Source organism: Amblyraja radiata, chromosome 1 (genome assembly GCF_010909765.2).
Source record: "Amblyraja radiata isolate CabotCenter1 chromosome 1, sAmbRad1.1.pri, whole genome shotgun sequence".
In the NCBI taxonomy this organism is placed as follows: Eukaryota; Metazoa; Chordata; class Chondrichthyes; order Rajiformes; family Rajidae; genus Amblyraja; species Amblyraja radiata.
Genome location: NC_045956.1, coordinates 35212091 through 35239353, shown reverse-complemented (window position 1 = coordinate 35239353; position 27263 = coordinate 35212091). Strand labels below are relative to the sequence as shown.

The window sequence follows — 27263 nt, the reverse complement described above, 5'->3', positions numbered from 1 at the left end:
TGTTAGGATTCAAATTATGAGAAGTTGAAATGTTAATTTTAAACTGGATTGAAATTTATTGTGGTAGCATGATTTGAATTTCGTTAAGATAAAATGCCTTTATCATAATCCCAAATTCAATGGCAGAATCTACTTGATCAGCTTACACTACCTCCAGGTTTCAGTGTAAACTCATCTCATCACCTTAATCCCTTTTACAAATCTTGTTCTTCCTTAATTTGTTATTTTTACTTCAATTTGTTATTTGTTTTACCTCAATCTGTTATTTTATTTATCTCTCCTAATAGGCACATTAAGAAGCGTATTGTCCAGAAAAATGCGGGGAATGTCCCTACAAAAACAAGGAGCTGCAGATGCTGGTTTACCAAAAAAGACATAAAGTGCTGGAGTAACTCAGCAGATTAGATAGCATCTCTGGAGAACATGGACAGGTAACGTTTCAGGTTGGGCCCCTTCTTTAAACCTTGCATGTCCCTGAACTGATTGAGAATCGTTAATACACCAGGAACCTGTCATTATTTATATCAAATGTTTCTCAAGCCCTTCCTTATATTTACAACTCCATATTCATGCCATCTTTATCGTACTATTTACAAACCATGTGGCACAACTGAACTATAAGTTCTCATTTTCAGTCCCATTAAAGGAAAGGGTTTCCCATCAAAATAACCTGTCTCTTTTTAGCTGCCTTGTGCATGTCGGATTTAAATTTCAAGGTTTCAAGGTCAGTTTATTGTCACATGTACCAATTAAGGCACAGTGAAACTCAATTTTTGCACTAAAACATAATTTAAATAGAATTCCTCTGAACAATAATTTCAAAATTGCTGTAATCACAATTAATTTCTAAATAACCTCAAATCTTCCATTTTAAATATAAACTAAGGTTTAACATTAATCCACTCACGCCCACACAATGTAAAGACAGTACACTCCTGTATAGGCTGGATTCACCTCACAGCAGAATTATTGTGTTATACCTATAATTAGTTTAGAACTGCTGGCAGTATCCAGATGTGGTGAAGTTTACATACCACATGTGTACATTGAATGATACAGAACAAAGTGCAATCCAAAAGCCACTACCACCCCTTTGGAGCTTTCTCAATAAATGCTCAATCACACTGGTTATGTCCCACTTTTACAGACTGCATTCGGTATCCAGGATCAATGCATCTTAGCATGGCATTCATCCTCAAGGGATATGGGGAAAAAGCCAGAACGGTGTACTGATTTTAGATGATCAGCCATGATCATATTGAGTGGTGCTGCTGGCTCGAAGGGCCGAATGGCCTACTGCACCTATTTTTCTATGTTTCTATCCTCGTGTTTGCTTGTAGTTTTAAATTTGTATTTTGAACAATGAGAAGATGAGAATTCCAGAGCCTTCACTTCAAACGTAAATATGGTTTTCTATTTTCAAATTAAGCATTGGACTGAACTGAGAAACAGAAAGTGGTCATCGGGTTTGCTTAACCCTCCTTTTTCTCTTTCTCCTTGGGCAATCTTCCCAATGCATAAAACTCTTCATTTGGACGCAGACCAATGACATGCGCCAGACGGTTGGACATTGCAAAGAATGCTGTGATTGTGCCAATATCCCAGGCATCATCCCGGTCAAAGCCATGCTTCTCCAGGTTATTCAGCTGGTCTTCGCTGATGTTTTCTGATTTGCTCACAGCGAGGGCAAAATCCAGCATAACCCGCTGGCGATCATCCAAATCTGCCAGCTCCCTGTTCACAATCACCTGAAAGGAACAGAATCCAGACGTCATTAAATGCCTACATTTTACAGGTTATTAAAGAGTGTGTTTACACAAAATATTTAGCAACTCACCTGATCTGCCAGAATGGGGTTTTTTGAATACAATCGGTGTATGGCACTGTGCGATATGACACAGTAGGGACAGTGATTAATCACACTCGTGGCCACAATAATCAGTTCCTTGTCTGCTTTGCTGAGATTTCCTAAAGGCAAATGTATGGTATAAAGTTGTGGAAAATGTTAAGACATCTTTTTTCCACAACATTTTCATTTACCAAAAAATTAAATATCATAACCAGACGCAGAAACGAGGAGGTCTTTACAATTTTGATAGTGATTTAACTTACGATTTCATAAATGCACTCCTCTCTAGTTTTGGTCAATTATTTCCCCAGATTTTGAATAAAATTGTTCACAAAACATCAACATTTTTTAAAATCAAACAGCTGCATGAGCCAAAGTGCCACCAATTCAATCACAATGGATCTCATTGGGGCAGGTGAGGGAGATTGGAACCTTCACGTGTTCCCACTAAAATCAAACTTCTGCATGAGTCACAGCGCCATCTCACAGATGTCTAATCACAATGGGACAGGGGTGGGAGATCTCTCCCCCTCCCTCCCTTTCACAATGCCTTTCCACCTGGCCCCACCCGGCCCTGTCACCCCCAGCCTGCCTGGTGGCCCTGCCCGCTGACCTCACAATGCCTTTGCACCTGGCCCAACTGGCCCCACCCGGCCCTGCCCCCCCCAGCCTGGGGGGGGGAGGAGGGAGGGGGACAGGGGAGGGGGGGGAAGGTGGAGGGGAGGGGGAGAGGAGGGGGGGGTGGGGGTGGTGAGAGGGGAGGTGGTGAGAGGGGGGGGTGGTGACACGGCAGGTTGCTCCCCTGAATTCCATAGAGCTGCCGACAGCTTTCGTGCATGAGACGCGTATGCTTCATTTCCAGAACATTCTGAACGCGTGATGCACGGTTGCATTTTGCTCTCTGTCTCTCCCCCTCTCTCTCTCCCCATCTCTCTCTCTCCCCCATCCCCCTGCCGTCCCCCACCCTACCTCCCCTAAACCCCCTTCCTCCCTCCCCCCCTCTCAGCCCCCCTCTCTCCTCCCCCTCTGTCCTCCCATCTCTCTCACCCCTCCTCCCCCACCCACCCTCTCCTCCTCCCTTCCACCCCCCTCTCCCTCTGTCTCTTGCCCTTCTGTCTCTGCCCCTTTCTCTGTCTCTCCCCATTCTCTCTCTGCCCTCACTCTCTACCCCAACCCCCCACCCTCTCTAGACGCGCCTGCGAGTTGGGGGCTACGCGTCAGTGGATAGGGCGGTTATGAGGTAAAAGGAGCAAATTAATAATATTAATATAATATCAAGGGGGGTAGTTAGCGTGTGTGCAGGGGGGTGATGTGATGCCGCCCCCCCTCCCCCGCAACCACACTTTGGGGGAACAGACCCAACGGGTCTGCATTTTGTCTAGTATCTATTAAAACTGTGAGTGTGTGTGTGTTATTTTGCACGTGAAACGTATCTCCTCGAAAACCAGACGCAAAAACGCGGAGGTTTTTTACAATTTCGGTAGGGATTTAACTTATGAGTTCTGAAATCCACTCCTTGGTCAATTATTTCTCCAGATTTTGAATAAAATTGATCACAAAACTCAATTTTTAAAATATAAACGGCGCTCACCAGCTGCTGACGTCGCAATGCCCACATGCCAACCAATCCAGGCCCACCTGCGTCCTGGCCCCGCCCCCCGCCGCTGTGGATTAAAGGCGCAGAAATATCGAGAAAGTTCTGCAGAACAAACATTCTACAGCTGCGTTCCGCTGTAGCTTCTTTGTTCTACAAATCTCGAGGCAGCGACTCCTCACGCGCTGGACTTCTCCTCATAAGATATGCAGCTCCGTTCCGCTACCGCTGAACTTTCTCCTCACAGCCGGCACAGCTCGCGAAGCCCCGCCCACCTGCGCGCCCCTACTATTCCCTGCGCGCTCATTCCAGCTGTGCTGTGAACGCTCGCTCCTGGGCGAACGTGTCTTGCCTTAGCGGCTTTAAACGGCTGTTGTCAGCTGGCAGTTATCAACGGCTGCGAGCGTCGCGAGGCCGACTTACGTCAACACCCCACACCCCTCCCGCCCCCCTCCGACCCGACCCGACACGCGCTGGCATTTGGCTCTCTGACTCCTTCTCGAACGAGCAAGTTCTGCAGATCCGGACGACAGGCGAGATCCTGGGGAGGTGAAGAGGGGGAGTGTGGGAATAGAGGGAGAGGAGTGTGGGTGATAGGGAGTGGGGAATAGATGGACTGCCCCCACCCCACTCCCTCCCAACTCTTCCCCCTCTCTCCCCTACTTCTCTCCCTCTCCACTCGTTCCCCTCTCTCCCCTACCCCATCTCCCTCCTGCCCTTCCTCCTCCACTCCATCCCTCCCCTACCCTCTTCCCTCCACCTCATCCCCTCCCTCCCTTCCCCCCCACCTCTCCCTCCCCTTCCCCCTCTCTCTCCTCCCCTCTCTCTCTCCTCCCCTCTCTCTCTCCTCCCCTCTCTCTCTCCTCCCCTCTCTCTCTCTCCTCCCTCTTCTCCTCCCCTCCACCCCCTCGCCCTCTGTCTCTTGCCCTGTCTCTGCCCTTTTCTCTCTGTCTCCACATTCTCTCTCTGCTCTCACTCTCTACCCCCCCCCCCCCCCCCCCCTCTCTAGACGCGCCTGCGAGTTGGGGGCTATGCGTCAGTGGATAGGGTGGTTATGAGGTAAAAGGAGCAAATTAATAATATTAATATAATATGAAAGGGGGTAGTTAGCGTGTGTGCGGGGGGGTAGTTAGTTTGTGTGACGCCGCATGCAGCCCACCCCCAGCTCCACCCCCCCCTCCCCCGCAACCACACGTTGGGGGAACCCTTTCTGGCTTAAGTCCTCCCTCTACCACCTCCAGTTTAAATTCCATTTGAATATTTTGGAGGAACAAGAACCAAGAACAGACCGAACGGGTCTGCACTTGGTCTAGTATCTATTAAAACTCTGTGTGTGTGGATGTGTGTGTGTTATTTTGCATGTGAAACGTATCTCCTCGAAAACCAGACGCAAAAACGCTGAGATGTTTACCATTTCGGTAGGGATTTAACATGATTTCAGAAATCCACTCCTTGGTCAATTATTTCCCCAGATTTTGAATAAAATTGATCACAAAACACAAATTTTAAAACCTAGGTGCTCACCAGCTGCTGACGTCACAATGCCCACATGCCGACCAATCCAGGCCCACATGCGTCCTGGCCCCGCCCCCCGCCGCTGTGGATTAAAGGCGCAGAGATCAAGAAAGTACTGCAGAACATAGATTCTACAGCTGCGTTCCGCTGTAGCTTCTTTGTTCTACAGATCTCGGGGCAGCGACTCCTCACGCGCTGGACTTCTCCTCATAGGTTCTGCAGCTCCGTTGGACTAAAGCCCCGCGCTCAGCACAAGTATGTTCGCGCCACGCCTCCCGCAGCTGGACTCCCACGCCCACCCGCTCAACCCACCTCCCCCCCCGTTCTCAAAATGCTCTGCAGATCAGGAGGTCACCGGCGGTCACAGCCGGTCACTGGCTTCAACATGGCGGCGGCAGTTATTGTCGCGCGGGGTATTAGTCCCTCTGGGAAACCTGAAATTGCTCCGTTGATCGCAGGGACACGGGGAAATCGTCACGCGAGAGCTGCCGAGGCTCTCCACGCCGCCCGAGGTCGGCCACGTCATAGCCGCCCGCTCACCGAGTTCAGGTCTGCCCTCTCCCTCCCCCTCCCCCATCCTGTCCCCATCCTCCCTGTCCCCCCCTCCATGTTCCCCCCCACTGCCCCCCTCCCTGCCACCCCCTCCCTCTCTCCCTTCCCTCTCTCCCCCCTCCCCATCCCTCTCCCCCTCCCCCTCCCTCTCCACCCCCTCTCCCTCACCCCTCCCTCCCTCTCTGAATGCTGAAAAGCAGGACCTCCAGTGTTGTTATTGCCGGTTTGCTTCCAGTTCCTCGTGCTGGCGAGAGCAGGAACAGGGGGATACGGGACCTCAGTTAGAGGTTGGTAGATATGACATTGTGGGGATTACTGAGACGTGGCTGCAGGAGGATCGGGCCTGGGAACTTAATATTCAGGGTTATACATCCTATAGAAAGGACAGGCAGGTGGGCAGAGGAGGGGGGGTAGCTCTGCTGGTGAAGGAGGGAATTCAGTCCCTTGCGAGGGAAGACATAGGGACTGACGAGGTAGTCACTATGGATTGAGTTGAGGAATTGTAAAGGCAAGAAGACACTAATTGGTGTTATTTAGGCAATTCTGGATTTAGTGTTGTCCAATGAACCAGATATGATAAGAGAACTCGAGGTAAAGGAAGCGCTTGGAGGTAGTGATCATAATACGATTAGTTTTAATCTGCAATTTGAGAAGGAGAACGTTAAATCGGAAGTGGCAGTGATGCAGTTGAACAAAGGGGACTATGAAGGCATGAGAGGGGAGCTGGCCAAGGTAGACTGGAAAGGGATCCTAGCCGGAATGGCGGTGGAACAGCAATGGCAGGAATTTCTGGGCATAATCCGGAAGACGCAGGATCATTTCATTCCAAAAAGGAAGAAAGATTCTAAGGGGAGTAGGAGGCAACCGTGGCTGACAAGAGAAGTTAGGGATACAATAAAACTAAAAGAAAATATGTATAACATAGCAAAGAGTAGCCGTAAGCCAGAGGTTTGGGAAACTTTCATAGGACAACAGAAGGAAACAAAACGGGCAATACGGGCTGAAAAGATGAAGTACGAGGGGAAGCTGGCCAGGAATATAAAGAAGGACAGTAAAAGCTTCTTTAGATATGTTAAGGGAAAAAGAGTAGCAGTCAAATGTGGGTCCCTTGAAGGCAGACACGGGTGAAATTATTATGGGCAACAAGGAAATGGCAGAAGAGTTGAATAGGTACTTCGGATCTGTCTTCACTAAGGAAGACACAAACAATCTCCCAGATGTACTGGAGGACAGAGGATCTAAGGGGGTAGAGGAACTGAAAGAAAATGTCATTAGGCGAGAAATAGTATTGGATAGGCTAATGGGACTGAAGGATGATAAATCCCCTGGACCTGATGGTCTGCATCCCAGGGTCCTCGGAGGTGGCTCTAGAAATAGTGGACGCATTGGTGATCATTTTCCAATGTTCAATAGATTCAGGATCAGTTCCTGTGGATTGGAGGATAGCTAATGTTATCCCACTTTTCAAGAAAGGAGCAAGAGAGAAAACGGGGAATTACAGACCTGTTAGTCTGACTTCGGTGGTGGGAAAGATGCTGGAGTCAATTATTAAAGAGGTGATAATGGGGCATTTGGATAGCAGTAAAAGGATTAGTCCAAGGCAACATGGATTTATGAAAGGCAATTCATGCTTGACTAATCTGGAATTTTTTGAGGATGTGACAAGTAAAATGGATGAAGGGGAGCCAGTGTATCTAGACTTTCAGAAAGCCTTTGATAAGGTCCTGCATGGGGTAATGGTGACTAAAATTTGAGCACATGGTATTGGGGGTAGGGTATTGACGTGGATAGAAAATTGGTTGGCAGACAGGAAGCAAAGAGTAGGAGTGAACGGGTCCTTTTCAGAATGTCAGGCAGTGGCGAGTGGAGTGCTGCAAGGCTTGGTGTTGGGGCCGCAACTGTTTACCATATATATTAATGATTTGGAAGAGGGAATTAGGAGCAACACTAGCAAGTTTGCGGATGACACAAAGCTGGGTGGCAGTGTGAACTGCGAAGCGGATGTTAGGAGGTTGCAGGGTGACCTGGACAGGTTGAGTGAGTGGGCAGATGAGTGGCAGATGCAGTATAATATAGATAAATGTGAGTTTATCCACTTTGGTGGCAAAAGCAAGGGGGCAGATTATTATTTCAATGGGGTTAGGTTAGGTAAGGGGGATGTGCAGCGAGACCTGGGTGTCCTTGTACACCAGTCACTGAAAGTTGGCGTGCAGGTACAGCAGGCAGTGATGTAAGGTAATGGAATGTTGGCCTTCATAACAAGAGGATTTCAGTATAGGAGTAAAGTGGTTCTTCAGCAGTTGTATAGGGCTCTGGTAAGACCACATCTGGAGTATTGTGTACAATTTTGGTCTTCTAATTTGAGAAAGGACATCCTTGTGATTGAGGCAGTATAGCGTAGGTTCACGAGATTGATCCCTGGGATGGCGGGACTGTCATATGAGGAAAGATTGAAAAGACTAGGCTTGTATTCACTGGAGTTTAGAAGGATGAGGGGGATTCTTATAGAAACATATAAAATTATAAAAGGACTGGACAAGCTAGATGCAGGAAAAATGTTGGTCGGGTCCAGAACCAAGGGCCACAGTCTTAGAATAAAGGGGAGGCCATTTAAGACTAGGTGAGAAAAAACTTTTTCACCCAGAGCGTTGTGAATTTGTGGAATTCCTTGCCACAGAGGGCAGTGGAGGCCAAATCACTGGATGGATTTAAGAGAGAGTTAGATAGAGCTCCAGGGACTAGTGGAATCAAGGGATATGGGGAGAAGGCAGGAACGGGTTATTGATTGGGGACGATCAGCCATAATCACAATGAATGGCGGTGCTAGCTCAAAGGGCCAAATGGCCTCCTCCTGCACCTATTTTCTATGTTTCTAATCGCAGACTTCAAGCAGTCATTGCATGCAAAGGATATGCAAAAAAAAACTAAACATGACTACTTTCATTTACGTGGCATTGCTGTGTCCCAAACATTATGGTGCCCTGAAACGGGGGGACTATGTATAAACACTGCTGTAATTTCTACATGGTGAACCCAAAATGTATAAAAGTGGCCTTTATTAAAATCTGACAATGTGCACTTTAACCACATATGATTTCTTTTCTATTACAATTCTCAAATTGTGGAGTACAGAGGTAAATAAATAAATGATGGGTCTTTGTTCCAAACATTATGGAGGGCACTGTATATAGGGTGGTCAATAAGGCTTTTGGTACATTGGCTTTCATCGGTAAGTGTTTTGAAGTTGGGGAGTTATGTCACAGTTGAACAAGATGTTGGTGAGACAAAATGACTCTCAGTCTGAAGATGGGTCTCGACCCAAAACGTCAACTATTCTTTTTCTCCAAAGATGCTGCCTGACCCGCTGAGATACTCCACCATTTTGTGTCTATCTTCGGTGTAAACTAGCATCTGCAGTTTCTTCCAACACAAGATGTTGGTGAGACGATTCTTATAGAGTATTGTGTTGAGTTTGCTGTAGAAAGGATAGCTAGATCGAGTGCAGAGAAGATTTATGAGAACGTTGCCAGGACTTGAGGGCCTAAGCTGGACGGGCTAGGACTTAATTCCTTGGAGCGCAGGAGACTAAGTGTTATATTATAGAGTTGTATAAGATCATTAGGGGATTTGATAGAGTGAATGTACCTCGTCTTTTACCCAAAAAAGGGGTTTCAAGAACTAAAGGACAATCCCTGGTGCCACTGACATACCCCTTTCCCCGTAAATCTCAGTATATTGCTCCTCTCTCCTCATAACCTCAGCTTGCTATCCTGTCAACTCAGTGTATAAGGAGCTGAACATTAAGTATGTATGCTACATTTTGGAAATATCAGGTACAAATGATACTTGGCATGAAACTGAGCGCACAACAACGGGACAAATGTCTGTCACCCTCTGATTCATGATGAATGCTATTTCATTCTCTCATCGTACCTGTTGATTTGTTCATTAGAGCATTGTAGTACGCAAAGAATGCTCTGAATTCCACAGGCCGATACGACAGTGCTTTAAATATGTTTGGCAAAAATCCACCCTGTAAAACAAAAGTAATTATAATGGTTTCCCCAGGTTGCAAACACTTTAAACAGTTGAAAATATACGCATTACAATACATGCTCTGGGCTACAGCTAACATTTGAATGTGAATGAGGAAATAGCTGACTCGCTGCATATTGAAATTGATGAACCATCAATACATCAGTGAACAAAGTAATGGAAATGGAGATACAAGAATCTGCATTGGAATTGTTGGAATTGTGAGGGAAAAAAAAGGGCTGGCTGATTCCAGCATCTGCGGTTATTGTCTAGTCTGAAGAAGGTTCCCGATCTGAAAACGTCCTCAGTGAATATGCAGTTGATGTAATCTATATAACTCCAGAAAGGCCTTTGATAGGGTTCTGCATGGCAGATTACACTGGAAGGCTAGATTACATGGGATACAGGCAGAGCTAGCTAACTGGATAGAGAATTGGCCTCATGTAAGGAAGCAGAGGTTGACAGTGGAAGATTATTTTTCGGACTGGATTCCGTATCTACTGGTGTGCCTCAGAGATCGGTGCTGGGCCATTGCTGTTTGCACCTTGGAGTGCAGGAGGCTAAGGGGTGATCTTATAGAGTTGTATAAAATCATGAGGCCCCATAAATGATGGCCCCATAGCAGAAGCGTCCACGTCGCTAGACAATTTAAGGATTAGATTAAAATAAAAAGCGACTTCTAACGCCCTCAATGCCTACAACATGATGGATTGCAACAACGGGACAAAACAAAGGGTAAATTGTGTATTTGACATATAATCTTGCTTCTTGGGATGGCTTTAATCTATTTTAAGTTGCGAAAATGTTATTTGGGCCCCATACGAACCGGCAGTGTTTTTCTTGCTGATATGGAGTTGAAATTGGCCGCAAATGCAACGTTCCAATCGATCGTGTTCCAGAAGTAAGATGATTAAAATGCCCATTTTTTTTGGACAATCATGTCATAAGCCGTCTATATTTTGTGTTATTCTCTCTCCATGATCACTACTTTTAAACTAAATATTCACAACAGTTTGAGTCACACGTATAGTGCAAAAAACAATAATTTTGATTATATTTTGGGTGGATGTTTCTGGATTAATTTATGGGAATTAAACATTACATTTCTTCCATCTGGCATATAAATTCATGACAGAGAGATTTGAAAATCATGTTACTGTATATTGTGAATTCTTGTGTGAATGGGATTAGTTTGTTATTTGGATACTTAGGCTATTTTTAAAAATTATCCTTTTCTGAAGAAATGGAATCTACAGGACATTCTTAATGGGAAAGTAGTGGGCAGAAAGGCATGTCATGTGCGGTTTGAAGAGCAAAAACCTGTAGTTTACAATGCCAAGATTGAAAAGTTGAGGAAAAACAAGGCGTACAGAGTTGCTTATTGGTTACAATCTGAGGAGTATGATGATGCTACTGATTATGATATGCCAATGTACCAGCTAGCAACTGATCTTCCCCATAAAGACTTGGTCTATTGCTAGAAATTGTAATTTATTTACCTGCTAGAAATTGTAATTTATTTACCTATCTGTTAAGGACTTTCAGCATATAATACAATAATATTAAAGTTCTAATCTTGAGAATATCACATTTTTGAATTTTCAAGGCAATCTGGGTGTTTATTACTATTTCCGTCACAACGGTCAATTTTGTAATTAGCTACAATTAGGTAATTAACTCATTGTATGCTTTAATTTCAGGTCATCCAAGTAAGATGTTTTATATTACTTTCAGAATGCTTCAATCTATAATAACTGAAAATTTCATTCAGTTCTATTAATTTTTAAGAAAGTTATGGGCTTTTGACTTTCCTCGATCATAGCTTTTGTGTTAAGTCAATGGAAAAACAATAGGGAACAAGATGCTAATTTCCGAGTATGAAAATGGCCATAACTTTTTTAATACTGAAGATATGAAAGTGAATTAGGTGTCTAAACTTCTTTTTATGCTTTATCTGATGGGATAAATTGCAGACTTGATTTTTAAAATCTCAAAATTTTGTAACACTGCTAGTAGATGGGACAGGAAACGTTTTGCAAAATATGCTGGATGACTCTACGGCCACCCCAGGCAAAGCTTTCCAGCCAGCCACGACACTGTTTGTAAAAACCTTACCTTGCATATCTTCTTTAAACTTTCCTCATCTCACCTGAACTTCTATGGCCACCCCCAGGAAAAGCTTTCCAGCCAGCCACTACACTGTTTGTAAAAACCTTACTTTGCATAATCTTCTTTAAACTTTCCTCATCTCACCTGAACTTATGCCCTCTAGTAGTTGATATTTCCACCCTGTGAAAAAACTGTATCCCATATCTATGCCTCTCATAATCATATATCCTTCTCTCAGGTCTCCCGTTATCCTCTGATGCTTCACAGAAAACAATTCAAATTGTCCACCTTCTCCTTCTAGCTAATAACTTCTGATCCAGGTAAACCTCTTCTACCCTCTGTCATAAAAACATAATTCATTATGCTGAAAGAAAAAAAAATTACAGAAAGGAAGATAACAAAATTAAAATTCCATTGAATTAAATAAAGATTATAAAAGCATCACTCCAAAATGTATTAAACCAAGGCCACAGGTATGAGCTAAATGGTTAAATTATGACAAAAAAAATCTCAAGTGCAATAGAAATTAAAAGTAAATGCATAGGTAGTTAAGTTTGCTACAAAAGTACATACCTAAAATTTATTAATGTCCTTAGGAACAGAATTGCTTCTGCCACATCCTTTCATTGAAGCACCTAAATCCGATTTAATTCTTTTCAGTGCGGAGAACAGACTCTCTCCACGCGGACCTGAGTGGGTGGTATGGCTGTTACTATCATAGCCGCAATTTTTTCTATTTCTGGATACGTAGGGATGACGGGAAATTATAGACCAGTTAGCCTGACATCGGTGGCGGGGAAGATGCTGGAGTCAATTATTAAAGAAGTAATAACGGCGCATTTGGATAGCAGTGAAAGGATTACTCCAAGTCAGCATGGATTTATGAAGGCGAAATCTTGCTTGAATTTTTTTGAGGATGTGACAAGTAAAATGGATGAAGGAGAGCCAGTGGATGTGGTGTATCTGGACTTTCAGAAAGCCTTTGATAAGGTCCCACAGGAGATTAGTGGGCAAAATTAGAGCACATGGTATTGGGGGTAGGGTATTGGCATGGATAAAGAATTGGTTGGCAGACAGGAAACAAAGAGTAGGAATAAATGGGTCCCTGTCAGAATGGCAGGCAGTGGCGAGTGGAGTGCCGCAAGGCACGGTGCTGGGGCCGCAACTATTTACTATATTAATGATTTAAATGATGGAATTAAAGTACAAGGCTCGAAATTAACGGTTGCCCGGGTGCCAATGGCAACCCACAGTCCCGCCGGGCAACCTGAACGCCATGCCATTTTGCCCGGCTTGGCAAGCACCCGGGACACCTATCGTTCAATTCTGAGCGGGCCCCCTCTCTATCTCTCTCTCTGTCACTCTCCGTCTCTTGCTTCTTGGTTTTCCAAAAATATTCCAAATGGAATTCAAACTGGAGTGGACCCTCCACCACCAAACTCCAAACTCTGAAAAATAACAGCCTATTGCATTTTATCTGTTTATTTATTGTGTGTATATATATGGTCTATGGTATCTGGACACACTGAACTTTTATCTCCTGTTCTGTATTATGTTTACATATTCTGTTGTGCTGCAGCAAGCAAGAATTTCATTGTCCTATCTGGGACACAGGACAATAAAACTCTCTTGACTTGGACTTAAGGAAAAAAAGGGTTATTGGGGAAAAAAGAGCTATTTAGTTGCGTCTGGTTGGGTAACTATGGTAGGGTGAAGACTATTCCATGCTTTAATTGTGCGGGGGAACTCCATGGAGCAGCCAGCATCTCTGGATAGAAGAAATTGGGTGACGTTTCGGGTAGAGACCCTTCTTTAGATTTCCTCTGGTTTTAGTGTTTTTAGTTTAATTTAAAGATACATCGTGGAAACAGGCCCTTCGGCCCACTTAGTGCATGCCGACCACTGATCACGCGTACACTATTTCTATCCCACACATTAGCAACATAAGTCAAGAGTCAAGAGTGTTTTATTCTCTCACATCCCAGTTAGAACAAGGAAATCCTTACTTGCAGCTGTTATAAATGAGAAAACAAAACTCCATACAGACAGCACACATATTCAGGATCAATTCCAGGTCTCTGGCAATTTTAGGCAACATCTTTATGGCCAATGTACTGCCCCATAGTCTTGAATGAATTAAAACATACAGTAGCTGTAAAAGGGGACATAGCGTCACTTAGAGATTTAAGACTGTAGATAGTTTCTTTTTTTTTAGTAACCAAAGTTATCAATGTATAATTGTTTGTGTGTTAGAAAATAAAATATAATGGCACAGCTGGTGGACTTGCTGCCTCACACGCCAGAGATCTGTGTTCGATCATGTTCTCGGGCACTGTCTGTGTTGAATTTGCACATTCTCCCTGCAAGCGTGTGGGTTTCCTCCCACATCCCAAAGACGCATTGGCTTTGTAGGTTAACTTGTCTTTGTAAAATTGCCCCTAATGTGTAGGGAGTGGGTGAGGAAAGTGGGATAACAGAACTGGTGTGAATGGGACGACAAAAATGCTGGAGAAACTCAGCAGGTGAGGCAGCATCTATGGAGCGAAGGAAATAGGCAACGTTTCAGATTGAGACCCTTCTTCAGACTGATGCGAGGGTGCAGAAAGAAGAAAGGAAGAGGCGGAGACAGTGGGCTGAGGGAGAGCTGGGTAGCGGAGGAGAAAGCAGGGACTACCTGAAATTGGAGGTCAATGTTCATACCGCTGGGGTGTAAATTGCCCAAGCGAAATATGAGGTGCTGCTCCTCCAATTTACGGTGGTCTCACTCTGGCCATGGAGGAGGCCCAGGACAGAAAGATCGGATTCGGAATGGGAGGGGGAGTTGAAGTGCTGAGCCACTGGGAGATCGGGTTGGTTATTGCGAACGGAGCGGAGGTGTCGGGCGAAGCGATCGCCAAGCCCACGCTTGGTCTCACCAATAAAGGACAGCTGACACCTAGAGCAGCGGATGCAATAGATGAGGTTGGAGGAGGTGCAGGTGAACCTCTGCCACACCTGGAAAGACGGCTTGGATCCTTGAATGGAGTCAAGGGGGGAGGTAAAGCGACAAGTGTAGCATTTCCTGCAGTTGCAAGGGAAAGTGCCAGGTGAGGGGGTGGTTTGAGTGGGAAGGGACAAATTGACCAGAGAGTTACGGAGGGTGCGGTCTCTGCAGAAAGCCGACAGGGGAGGAGATGGGAAGATGTGGCCAGTGGTGGGATCCCGTTGGTAGACAAAGCTGGAGAAAATCAGCAGGTGAGGCAGCATATATGGAGTGAAGGAATAGGCGACGTTTCGGGTCGAGACCCTTCTTCATACTGATGTCGGGAGGGGCGGGGGGCGGGAAAAAGAAAGGAAGAGGCGGAGACAGTAGGCTGCGGGAGAGCAAGGAATGGTAGGGGAAGGAGGGAGAAAGCAAGGACAACCTGAAATTGGAGAAGCCAATGTTCATACCGCTGGGGTGTAAACTACCCAAGCAAAATATGAGGTGCTGTTCCTCCAATTTGCGGTGGGCCTCACTCTGGCCATGGAGGAGGCCCAGGACAGAAAGGTCGGATTCGGAATGGGAGGGGGAGTTGAAGTGCTGAGCCACCGGAAGATCAGGTTGGTTATTGCAAACTGAATGGAGGTGTTGTGTGAAGCGATCGCCAAGCCTGCGCTTGGTCTTACCGAGGTTGATCCTGCGCTGAATAATCCAACCAGATTTTTGTTTGGAAGTGGAAAGAGATAATAGAAATTGCATTCATTGCAATGTGTAAAAAGAGATGAGATAGTGTATTGTAATTTTGCTGCATGTCATTGTGGTATATATCATGTCTTGATTGGTGAATCGAATATAGGAATTGAAATATAGGAGGAATCGAATATAGGAACAAAGAGGTCCTTCTGCAGTTGTACAGAGCGCTAGTGAGACCACACCTGGAGTATTGTGTGCAGTTTTGGTCCCCTAATTTGAGGAAGGACATTCTTGCTATTGAGGGAGTGCAGCATAGGTTTACAAGGTTAATTCCCGGGATGGCGGGACTGTCATATGCTGAGAGAATGGAGCAGCTGGGCTTGTACACTCTGGAGTTTAGAAGGATGAGAGGGTATCTCATTGAAACATATAAGATTGTTAAGGGCTTGGACACGCTAGAGGCAGGAAACATGTTCCCGATGTTGGGGGAGTCCTGAACCAGGGGCCACAGTTTAAGAATAAGGAGTAAGCCATTTATAACGGAGACAAGGAAACACTTTTTCTCACAGAGAGTGGTGAGTCTGTGGAATTCTCTGCCTCAGAGGGCAGTGGAGGCAGGTTCTCTGGATGCTTTCAAGCGAGAGCTAGATAGGGCTCTTAAAAATAGCGGAGTCAGGGGATATGGGGAGAAGGCAGGAACGGGGTACTGATTGGGGATGATCAGCCATGAATGGCTCAAATGGCCAAATGGCCTACTCCTGCACCTATTGTCTATTGAATATGTTTAGTTTGTGACTTTATTTGAAGCAGAAATAATATGTGAATGCTTTATTGACCATAATTCCGACTGGTAACTACGCACTTCGTTCGAGCACATTATCGCACGTGTCATGAAGGCCGTCTTAAATGACCACCTAAACTGTCATTTGGCAACCTAAAAAGCTGCCGAGGTTGCCCGGCTGGCAACAGGGAAAAAAAGTTAAGTGAGAGCCCTGAAGTAACATTAGCAAATTTGCACATGACACAGAGCTGTCTGGCAGTGTGAACTGTGAAGAGGATACTAGGAGGTTGCAGGGTGACTTGGATACGTTGAGTGAGTGTGCAGATGCTTGGCAGATGCAGTATAATATAGATATATGTGAGGTTTTCCACTTTGGCGGCAAGAGCAAGGAGGCATCATCTCAATGGTGTCAGATTAGGAAAAAGGGAAGTGCAACGAGACCTGGGTGTCCCTGTGCACCAGTCATTGAAAGTAAACATGCAGGTACAGCAGGCAGTGAAGAAAGCTAATGGCATGTTGGCCTTCATAACGAGAGGATTTGAGTATAGGAGTAAAGAGGCTTCTGTAGTTGTACAGGACTCTGGTAAGAGCACATCTGGAGTATTGTGTGCAGTTTTGGTCTAATTTGAGGAAGGACATCCTTGCTATTGCGGCAGTGCAGCGTAGGTTCACGAGGTTAATCCCCGGGATGGCGGGACAGTCATGCGAGGAAAGATTGGAAAGACTGGGCTTGTATTCACTGGACTTTAGAAGGATGAGAGGGATTCTTACAGAAACACATAAAATCATAAAAGGACTGGACAAGTTGGATGCAGGAAAAATGTTCCCAATGTTGGGGGAGTCCAGAACCAGGGGCCACGTTTTACGAATAAAGGGGAGGCCATTTAAAACAGATGAGAAAAAAACTTTTTCAACCAGAGAGTTGTGAATTTGTGGAATTTTTTGCCACAGAAGGCAGCGGAAGCCAATTCACTGGATGAATTTGAAAGAGAGTTAGATAGAGCTCTTGGGGATAGCGGAATCGAGGGATATGAGAAGGTTACTGATTGTGGATGATCAGCCATGATCATAATGAATGGCAGTGCTGGCTCGAAGGGCCAAATGGCCTCCTCCTGCACCAATTTTCTATGCCCCATCTACACTACGCACTCTATCTATTCCCCTCAACATTTTATGCACTTGTAGGGTTTTTATGCAATAGTATTGGTGTTATTAATTTATTGATTTTTTGTTTATTGCCTGGTATCTATGTATATTGGGTTCATAGGCCTGTAAATCTGCACTGTAAAAATGTAAATGTTCCACTGTCGGTACATATGACATCCAAGGAGAGAAAGCTGAATGGATAGAAAATTGGCTTCAAGGAAGGAAGCAGAGGGTGATGGTGGAAGGTTGCTTCTCGGACTGGAGGCCTGTTACTAACGGTGTACCTCAGGGTTTTGTGCTGGGCTCGTTGCTGTTTGTCATCTACATCAATGATTTGGATGAGAACATACAGGGCAAGATTAGCAAGTTTGCTGATGATACAAAAGTGGGTAGTTTTGCAGATAGTGAAGATGATTGTGAAAAATTGCAGCAGGATCTGGATCGATTGGCCAGGTGGGCTGTGGAATGGTTGATGGAATTTCATACAGAGAAATGTGAGGTGTTGCATTTTGCGAAGTCTAACATGGGTAGGACCTAAGCCGTGAATAGTAAGCCTCTGGGGAGTGTTGTAGAGCAGAAGGATCTAGGAGTACAGGAACATAGTTCATTGAAAGTGGGCATCACAGGTAGATAAGGTGGTCAAAAGGCAATTGGCACATGGCCAATTTGCTGCAATTTCTTAATGCTGGCTAAACTTATTTATTTTTCTTTTTCTGGGGAGGGTTTAGTTTATAGTCATGTGAACCGAGGCACATGGTCAGCATGGCTGATTCTGTCCAGTTTAGCATATATTCGTCTTGAGAACATACACGGCATGATTAGCAAGTTTGCAGATGCTACTAAAGTAAAATTGGTTAGTATAGTGACAGGGGTTGTGGGGAGAAGGCAGGAGAATGGGGTTAGGAGGGAGAGATAGATCAGTCATGATTGAATGACGATGTAGACTTGATGGGCCGAATAGTCCAAGTCTGCTCCTACTTGTGGGAGATTCTCGGACTAGAGATCATAGCCTCCGAATTAAAGGACGTTCCTTTAGGAATGAGATGAGGTGGAATTTCTTTAGTCAGAGTGGTGAATCTGTGAAATTCTTTGCCACAGACGGCGGTGGAGGCCAAGTCAGTGGATAAGGCAGAGATTTACGTACTCAGAAATTTATGTTGAGGTCGGAGTCGGGACGTTTTTTACCGACTCCAGCAGCACCAAATTTGCTCCGACCCCACGACTCCGACTCCACAGCCCTGGTCTAACCAAAGTTACAACTCAGCAACGATCAATCTGAATGATGATACAGGCTACAAGCTAAATTGTCTCTTTTTATTTCAGCAAAGCACCAAAAGAAAACCCACCTTGGTCTCCACCTCCTCCATCAGCTCAACAATGTCATATGGCAGGTCCTTTTTATAAGGAACGGGGTATCGGCTGATAGGTCTCCCAGGGTTCCCAGACTTTGTGCTGTATTCCACTTTGCAAGGACCAGATCTTCCTCTGGTCCATCTTAGTGCTACTGTGAAAGACTAGAGTGGGATAAACAGCAAACAATAAAATTAATTAAAATGACATCGCATTGCATTAAAATACATATACATCTTATCATGAAGTTATAAATGACATGTAAGATTAAGTTAAAGTTTTAACATACATCAAGAATGTAATACGGAGACTTTATTAGGTGCTGGTTAGGCCGTCTTATAAAGTTTGGGCAGTTTTAGACCCCATATCTGAAGACGGATGTGCCGGCATTGAATTGGGTCCAGAGCAGGTTTACAGGAATGATCCTGGGGATGATTGGGTGAATGCATTTGGTGACTCTGTACTCACTAGCTTAGAAGGAAGAGGGGGAATCTTATTGAAATAAAGAAAGACCTAGACATAGTGGACATGGAGAGAATGATTCCAGTAGTGGGAGTCTAGAACCAGAGGGCACATCACCATCATCATCATCGTTGAAAACATCAACAGGCATGGTGCCTTACAATGCTGAGTACGACAGTGATCGCAACTTCGCTTGGAGCTCGCCCGCCCTTTAACAGGTCTTGTTTTTGGTCCTGCTGGGGGTCCACAGCCCCCTCCTCACTTGGCAAAGCAGGTGGGGGAGATAGTTTAGTCGTCGACTATCCGACAATGGAGAAGGTAACACGTGGCAGGAGGACAGCCTCAGAATAAAAGGATGTACCTTTAGATTGAAGATGAGGAGGAATTTATTTAGCCAGAAGGTGGCGAATCTGTAGAATGTATTGCCACAGATGGCTGCGGAGGACAAAACACTGGGTATTTTAAAGCACCTTCTTGATTAGGAAGGACATGAAAAGTTACGGGAGAAGATAGGAGAATGGGGTTGAGAGGGCAAAAAAATCGATCAGCCATGATCACATGACGAAGCAGACCTGATGGAAAACATCCAGTAATGGCAAAATTCCAATGCTTTATGGTCATAATGGTGATAGATTTTGGAATAAAGTATCCAATCAAAACAAATTGCAGAGTGAAGTCTTATTGTGAAGATGTAACTTTCACTAAGCAACCTCATCACTATTGTGCTTCTGATATATATAATTTTACAATAGCTAATGTTGTACACCATTATTTAAGAAGGGCAGGAAGGACATGAGGGAACTATAACCAACATTTGGGTAGGCATATGGAGTCACAAGGAACTGCAGATACTGGTTTACAAAAAGAAGAACATTGTGACCTATCCATGTTCCAGACCTGCTAACTGACCTGCTGAGTTACCCCAGCACTTGATGTCTTTTTTTTGTCATGAAATGCACAGCCCTAAAGCGATCTGGAGCACATGTGCATGGTACAAGGCTCCTTGTAAATGCTGATTTACATTGGGCACGCTTGCGTTCATTGGGAAGGACATTGCGTACAGATCATGAAACAGCTGCCTTGGTGAGACCGGACGTTCTGGCTACATTCCTCTACGAACAATGTCATTATGGTGGAAGAGACTCAACAGGATGTTACCAGGATGAGAGAGATTGAGCTATAGGGATAGACAAAAATGCTGGAGAAACTCAGTGGGTAAGGCAGCATCTATGGAGCGAAGGAAATAGGCAATGTTTCGGGTCGAGACCCTTCTTCAGACTGATGTGTTGGTAGGGGGCGGGAAGAAGAAAGGAAGAGGCGGAGACATTGGGCTGAGGGAGAGCTGAGAAGGGGAGAAAGCAGGAACTACCTGAAATTAGAGAAGTCAATGTTCATACCGCTGGGGTGTAAACTGCCCAAGCAAAATATGAGGTGCTGCTCCTCCAATTTACGGTGGTCCTCACTCTGGCCATGGAGGAGGCCCAGGACAGAAAGGTCGGATTCGGAATGGGAGGGGGAGTTGAAGTGCTGAGCCACTGGGAGATCCGGTAGGTTAATGCGAACCGAGCGGAGGTGTTGGGCGAAGCGATCGCCAAGCCTACGCTTGCTCTCACCAATGTAGAGCAGCTGACATCTAGATCAGCGGATGCAATAGATGAGGTTGGAGGAGGTGCAGGTGAACCTCTGCCGCACCTGGAAAGACTGCTTGGGTCCTTCAATGGAGTCAAGGGGGGAGGTAAAGCGACAAGTATAGCATTTCCTGCGGTTGCAAGGGAAAGTGCCAGGAGAGGGGGTGGTTTGGGTGGGAAGGGACAAATTGACCAGGGAGTTACGGAGGGAACGGTCTCTGCGGAAAGCAGACAGGGGAGGAGATGGGAAGATGGTGGTGGGATCCCGTTGGAGGTGGCGAAAATGTCAGAGGATTATTTGTTGTTTGTGACGGCTAGTGGGGTGGAAGGTAAGGACTTGGGGGACTCTGCCCTTGTTACGAATGGGGGATGGGGTGAGAGCAGTGTTACGGGGTCTAGAAGAGACCCTGGTGAGAGCCTCATCTATAGTAGAAGAGGGGAACCCCCGTTCTCTGAAGAATAAGGACATCTCCGATGCCCTGGTGTGGAACACCTCATCCTAGGTGCAGATGCGGTGTAGACCGAGTCTTTGGGAGTAGGGGATGGACAGGAAGCAGGGTGGGAAGAAGTGTAGTTCAGATAGCCATGGGAGTCAGTGGGTTTATAGTGGATATCAGTCAGTAGTCTTTCACCTGCGATGGAGATATAGGGATAGGTTGGATAGGCTAGGACATTTTACATTGAAGCGTGGGTAGCCTGGTTCCGTGTTGTATGACTATCTAAAAAGTTACGCCAACAATGCATGAAAAATGATTGGATGTTTTCCAGTGTGTTGTGCAATTAACAACCTGACATAATCCCATAAATTGCTTGCATGTTTCCCCATAGTAAGTATAAACTGAGATGACTGCTTCACAAAGTGAACAAATGCTTCACCCTCCACCTCCACTCAAAACATCATCGACTCAATGCTCATCACCGACTTAATGACCAAGCGAGTTACTCTAGCACTTTGTGTTTTTTTGTAAACCAGCATCTCCAGGTCCTCGTGTCAATAAATATAGAATTGTATTATACACCGCTGTATTTGATGCTGTTGTTAACTTTTAGACCACAAACTTGATTTTCATGATCCTAAACTGGCACAGGTCTATTATCACATAGAAACATAGAAAATAGGTGCAGGAGTAGGCCATTCGGCCCTTCGAGCCTGCACCGCCATTCAATATGATCATGGCTGATCATCCAACTCAGTATCCTGTACCTGCCTTCTCTCCATACCCCCTGATCCCTTTAGCCACAAGGGCCACATCCACCTCTTAAATATAGCCAATGAACATGTACTGAGGTAGAGTGAAACCTATTGTTTCAATCAAATCAGATTATACGCTTCATGAATATAATCAAACCATACACAAGTATAACTGGTAAGGCAAAGAGAAAAACACCAAAGTGCAGAACATAGTTTCATAACAGTCCAAGTCAGCAATGAGGTAGACTGGATAATTGTTACTGCACCTCAGCTCACAGAAGAACCTTGCAAATGCCTGACAACAGAGGGTCCCGAGTCTGGAGGTGCGCACTTTCAAAATTTTCCATATTCGGCCCGACAGGAGCAGAGAGGAGGAATAACTGGGGTGTGAGTGATCTTCAGTTAGTTGGTTGCTTTCCAGAGGCAGCATGAAGTGTGGATGGAGTCAATGGTGGGTGGTCTGGTCTGTGTGATGGACTGGGCTACATATACAACTCTCTGCCATTTCTTAGGGTCTTGGACCGAGCTGTTCCCCAAACCAATCTGTGATACAACCCTGTGAAAGCAGTATGCTTTCCTTGATGCATCTGTAGTAGTTGTCAAGAGTGCATGGAGACATGCCAACTACTAACAAATGGATCTCCAGCAGTCATCCCTGTGGAATAGCAATGATTCCTGACCTCCACTCAGAATATTATGCAGGTACTACTGTCCACTATCCCAGAAATAATAGGATATGAACCAATTACTGGCAAGTAAGATTTGTACAGATAATAAGTGAGGGTCAACATCGGTGTAGTGAGTCATAGCACCCATTGCTATGGTGCAAGACCAAATACAAGGCATGACGCAGAGACACACCAGGTACAGTAGTAAGATGATATCAAAACATCAGAGACAGAAGATGTGCAATTAACAACCTGACATAATCCCATAAATCAGAGTGTTCTGATCAAGAAGTGTCAATAGATCTCTGATGATTTAAATGAACAAAATCAAGCATACTTTAAATGGAACGTTTAAAGAATGAAACAAATCGCAACATGGACACAACTGCAAATTGTGAAGATTCTCTGTGGGACGTGACAGCCATCAAGTAAAGTCAAGTTTGTTGTCAGATGCACAAGCCCACTGGAGTAGGGGGACAACAAAACCATGGGCACATGGAACTGTAGATGTGTGCTGGAGTAACTCAATAGGTCAGGCAGCATCTCTGGAGAACGTGGACACAGAGTGCTGGAGTAACTCAGCGGGTCAGGCAGCATCTCTGGAGAACATGAACAGGCGACACTGCGGGTTGGGACCCTTCTTCAGGCAAATCAATCCATTTCCCTCCCCAGAGGCTGCTCGACCTGCTGAGCTCCTCCAGCTGGGATCTTGTGCTCATTATTGCACAAGACCCCAGCATTTGTAGTTTCCCCTTCCCTCTTCCATTGTCAATATCCGCAACCCCCCAATCACTCTTCTCACCCCCACACTTCCTTGACCCCCACTCCTCCAGCTCTCTGCTGCACCAGATCCCAGTATTAGCAGTTTCCCCCTCCCTCCCCCACTCAGCACCCCTCATCCACCACCTTATCATCCCATTCTTCCCTCACCTCACCACCACACTCGACCCCTGCACACTCCCTGACCCACTCCCCTGACCCCACACACTCCGCTGGTCCCCACAACTCCCGACCCACACACACTCCCCTGACCCCCACACTCCCCTGACCCCCACACACTCCCCAACCATCACTGACCGCCAAACTCCCTGATCCCCCCATGAAAGAATGAAGCGACTGGGTTGGTATTCACTGGAATTTAGTAGGATGAGAGGATCTTATAGAAACATATAAAATTATTAAGGGATTGGGCACGCTAGATGCAGGAAACATGCTCCCAATGTTGGGGGAGTCCAGAACCAGGGGCCACAGTTTAAGAATAAGAAGTAGGCCATTAAGAACTGAGATGAGGAAAATCTTTTCACCTAGAGAGTTGTAAATCTGTGGAATTCTCTGCCACAGAAGGCAGTGGAGGCCAATTCACTGGATGAATTTAAAAGAGAGTTAGATAGATCTCTTAGGGCTAGCCGAATCAGGGGATATGGGGAGAAGGCAGGCACGGGTTACTGATTGTGCATGATGAGCTATGATCACAATGAATGGCGGTGCTGGCTCGAAGGGCCGAATGGCCTACTCCTGCACCTATTGTCTATGTTTCTAAGTATCTACTCCCTGATCCCCACTCGCTGTGACCCTCACTGAACCCCACACACTTCCCGCCCCCCACACACTTCCCGCCCCCCACACACTCCCTGCCCCCCACACACTCCCTGCCCCCCATACACTCCCTGCCCCCCATACACTCCCTGCCCCCCACACACTCCCTGCCCCCCACACACTCCCTGCCCCCCACACACTATCCCCTGCCCCGTGTCGCTGCGCCCTCACCGCCAGCCGGGCCCAGCTCATGGCGCCAGCGTCCGCTCCGCTCCGGGCACGAAGTGACGCACGGCTTCCGTCAGCGGGCCCAGCCCCGGTTCCTGATTGGTGGCTGTTGGGGGCGAGGCCGCCGTCACCGGAGAGAAGCTCTTCGGCCCTGCGTGTCTGTGCTGACCCTGAGCCCTGCGTGTCTGTGCTGACCCTGAGCCCGCGGTGACCCTGGCCCCCGGGTGTCCGTGTGCTGACCCTGAGCCCGCGGTGACCCTGGCCCCCGGGTGTCCGTGTGCTGACCCTGAGCCCGCGGTGACCCTGAGCCCGCGGTGACCCTGGCCCCCGGGTGTCCGTGTGCTGACCCTGAGCCCGCGGTGACCCTGGCCCCCGGGTGTCCGTGTGCTGACTCAGCGTGCCAGGGGTCATAAAACATCGTAGCATAATTAGGCCATTAAGGCCCATCAAATCAAATCAATTATCTATCATCCTTAAAATATATCCATTGCCCTCCACAGTCGTCCGTGGCAAAGCATTGTAATAAAAGGTGCTTTTTCAGGTTGGCTGACAGTGGCGTTCCGCAGGGCTCGGTGCTGGGGCCGTCACACTTCACGTTGTATATAAATGATTTAGATAAGGGGATTGAAGGGGATATGGCCACGTTTGCAGATAGATGATGCTAAGATAGGTGGAGGGTCAGGCAGTGTAGAGGGAAGCAAGGACTCTGCAGAAGGACTTGGACAGGTTAAAGGACCTGTCCCACTGCGGTGACCTAATCCGCGAGTTTGTCCTCGACATACTCACAGCATGGACAATAGGTGCAAGAGTAGGCCATTCGGCCCTTCGAGCCAGCACCGCCATTCATTGTGATCATGGCTCATCTTCCACAGCACAGGCCCTAGGAGGTCTTTGTAACTCTCCTTCATGCTCGAGAATAGTCCCCGCATACTCGAGGCCTCAGCTAGGTCACGATTGAAAAATGTTCACGAGTAAAAAAAGGTCGCCATGGAAAAAATCAATACTTTTTTTACTCGTACGTTTAGTCATAGGGTCGGCATGTTATTCATAGGTAATTGAGGGTAGTCGAAGGTAGTCGTAGATGATCTTCAACATAGTCGAACAGAGGTCAAAGGAGATCGAAGGAGGTCGTCTTCACTCTCCACTTTCTGGTGTCCAATTTTCCCAAAGCTAGTCGAAGCTAGTCTTCAACATAGTCGAAGGAGGTCTTCAATATGACATTTTTTCAAACTCTTCTAAACTCGCCAATTAGGTAGCCGCAGACGACCAATTTGGAAGAACCCACCACCAGCTGATTTCACCATCCAATCAGCTTGGAAAAAGGAATGGGAGTCCAAGGACGTCCCAAATAAACATCTGGTGTCAGACCCCACCCTACCGGTCCCTGGCACCAATCTCCCAAGGAAGCAGTGGACGACGCTGAATAGATTCAGGACTGGACATGGCCCCTGCTTGGCCAGCCTTCACAAATGGGGCAGCAGCCCAACCCCACGGTGTGCCTGTGGAGAGCAGCAAACAATGCAACACATCATTGAAGCATGCCCTCAACAAAGACTCAAGGAGGACTTGTCACCCTTCATACAGCAGATCAAGAGGCAACTGCTTGGCTAAAGGACTTTGCATTCGCTAAATAAAATAGTGGGACAGCCCCCTTAGGATAGTGGGCAAAGAAGTGGCAGATGAAATTCAGTGCCGCAAAGTGTGGAGTCATGCTTTTTGGCAATAAGAATAAAGGCGTACATTATTTTCTAAATGGAGAGAGAATCCAGAAATCTGAGTTGCACACGGACTTGGGAGTGCTGGTGCAGGTCTGCCAAAAAGTTAATTTGCAAGTCGAATCGGTAGTAAGGAAGGCAAATTCAATGCTAGCATTTATTATAAGAGGACTGGAATACAAAAACAGAGATGTAATGCTGAGGCTCTATAAGGCTCTGGTCAGGCTGCATTTAGAGTGCTGTGAGCAAATTTGGACCCAAACCCGAGGAATATAGAAGAGAGATCGAGCAACTGTCCATATGGTGCCAGCGCAATAACCTGGCCCTCAACACCAGCAAAACCAAGGAACTGATTGTGGACTTTGGAAAGAGTAGGAGGGGGACCTACAGCCCCATTTATATCAACGGGTCGATGGTTGAAAGGGTCAAGAACTTCAAATTCCTGGGCGTGCACATCTCTGAAGATCTTTCCTGGTCCGAGAACACTAACTCAATTATCAAAAAAGCTCATCAGCGCCTCTACTTCCTGAGAAGATTACGGAGAGTTGGATTGTCAAGGAAGACTCTCTCTAACTTCTACAGGTGCGCAGTCGAGAGCATACTGACCGGTTGCATCGTGGCTTGGTTCGGCAATTTGAGCGCCCTGGAGAGGAAAAGACTACAAAAAGTAGTAAGCACTGCCCAGTCCATCATCGGCTCTGACCTTCCTTCCATCGAGGGGATTTATCGCAGTCGCTGCCTCAAAAAGGCTGGCAGTATCATCAAAGACCCACACCATCCTGGCCACACACTCATCTCCCTGCTACCTTCAGGTAGAAGGTACAGGAGCCTGAAGGCTGCAACAACCAGGTTCAGGAATAGCTACTTCCCCACAGCCATCAGGCTATTAAACCTGACTCGGACAAAACTCTGATTATTAATAACCACTTTCTGTTATTTGCACTTTACCAGTTTATTTATTCATGTGTGTATATATTTATATCATGGTATATGGACACATTTATCTGTTTTGTAGTAAATGCCTACTATTTTCTGTGTGCTTAAGCAAAGCAAGAATTTCATTGTCCTATACAGGGACACATGACAATAAACTCACTTGAACTTGAACTTGATGTGCTGGATCTGGAGAGGGTCCAGAGGAGGTTTACTACAATGATTCCAGAAATGAGTGAGTTGGCATATGAGGAGCGTTTGACAGAATAGAGCCTCCACTTGTTGGAGTTTAGAAGGATGAGGATGAAGGATTGA

General features: G+C 46.1%; 1 protein-coding gene across 2 annotated transcripts; it reads right to left on the bottom strand.

Annotated features, from left to right (window-relative positions):
• Window positions 1-32: 32 nt before the first annotated feature.
• Window positions 33-24423, bottom strand: LOC116972792. Of its 2 annotated transcripts, none has more exons than XM_033020449.1 (5): window positions 24304-24423; window positions 18583-18750; window positions 9444-9543; window positions 1838-1968; window positions 33-1748 (listed from the first exon to the last, which is right to left on the bottom strand). In XM_033020449.1, exons 1-5 carry the CDS (start codon window positions 24322-24324, stop codon window positions 1473-1475), a joined length of 696 nt encoding a protein of 231 aa, XP_032876340.1. In that variant the 5' UTR covers window positions 24325-24423; the 3' UTR covers window positions 33-1472. The 2 variants fall into 2 exon arrangements, with proteins under 2 accessions (XP_032876340.1, XP_032876339.1); XM_033020448.1 differs by having other exon boundaries at window positions 1393-1748; window positions 24283-24367.
• Between the last annotated feature and the right edge of the window lie 2840 nt (window positions 24424-27263).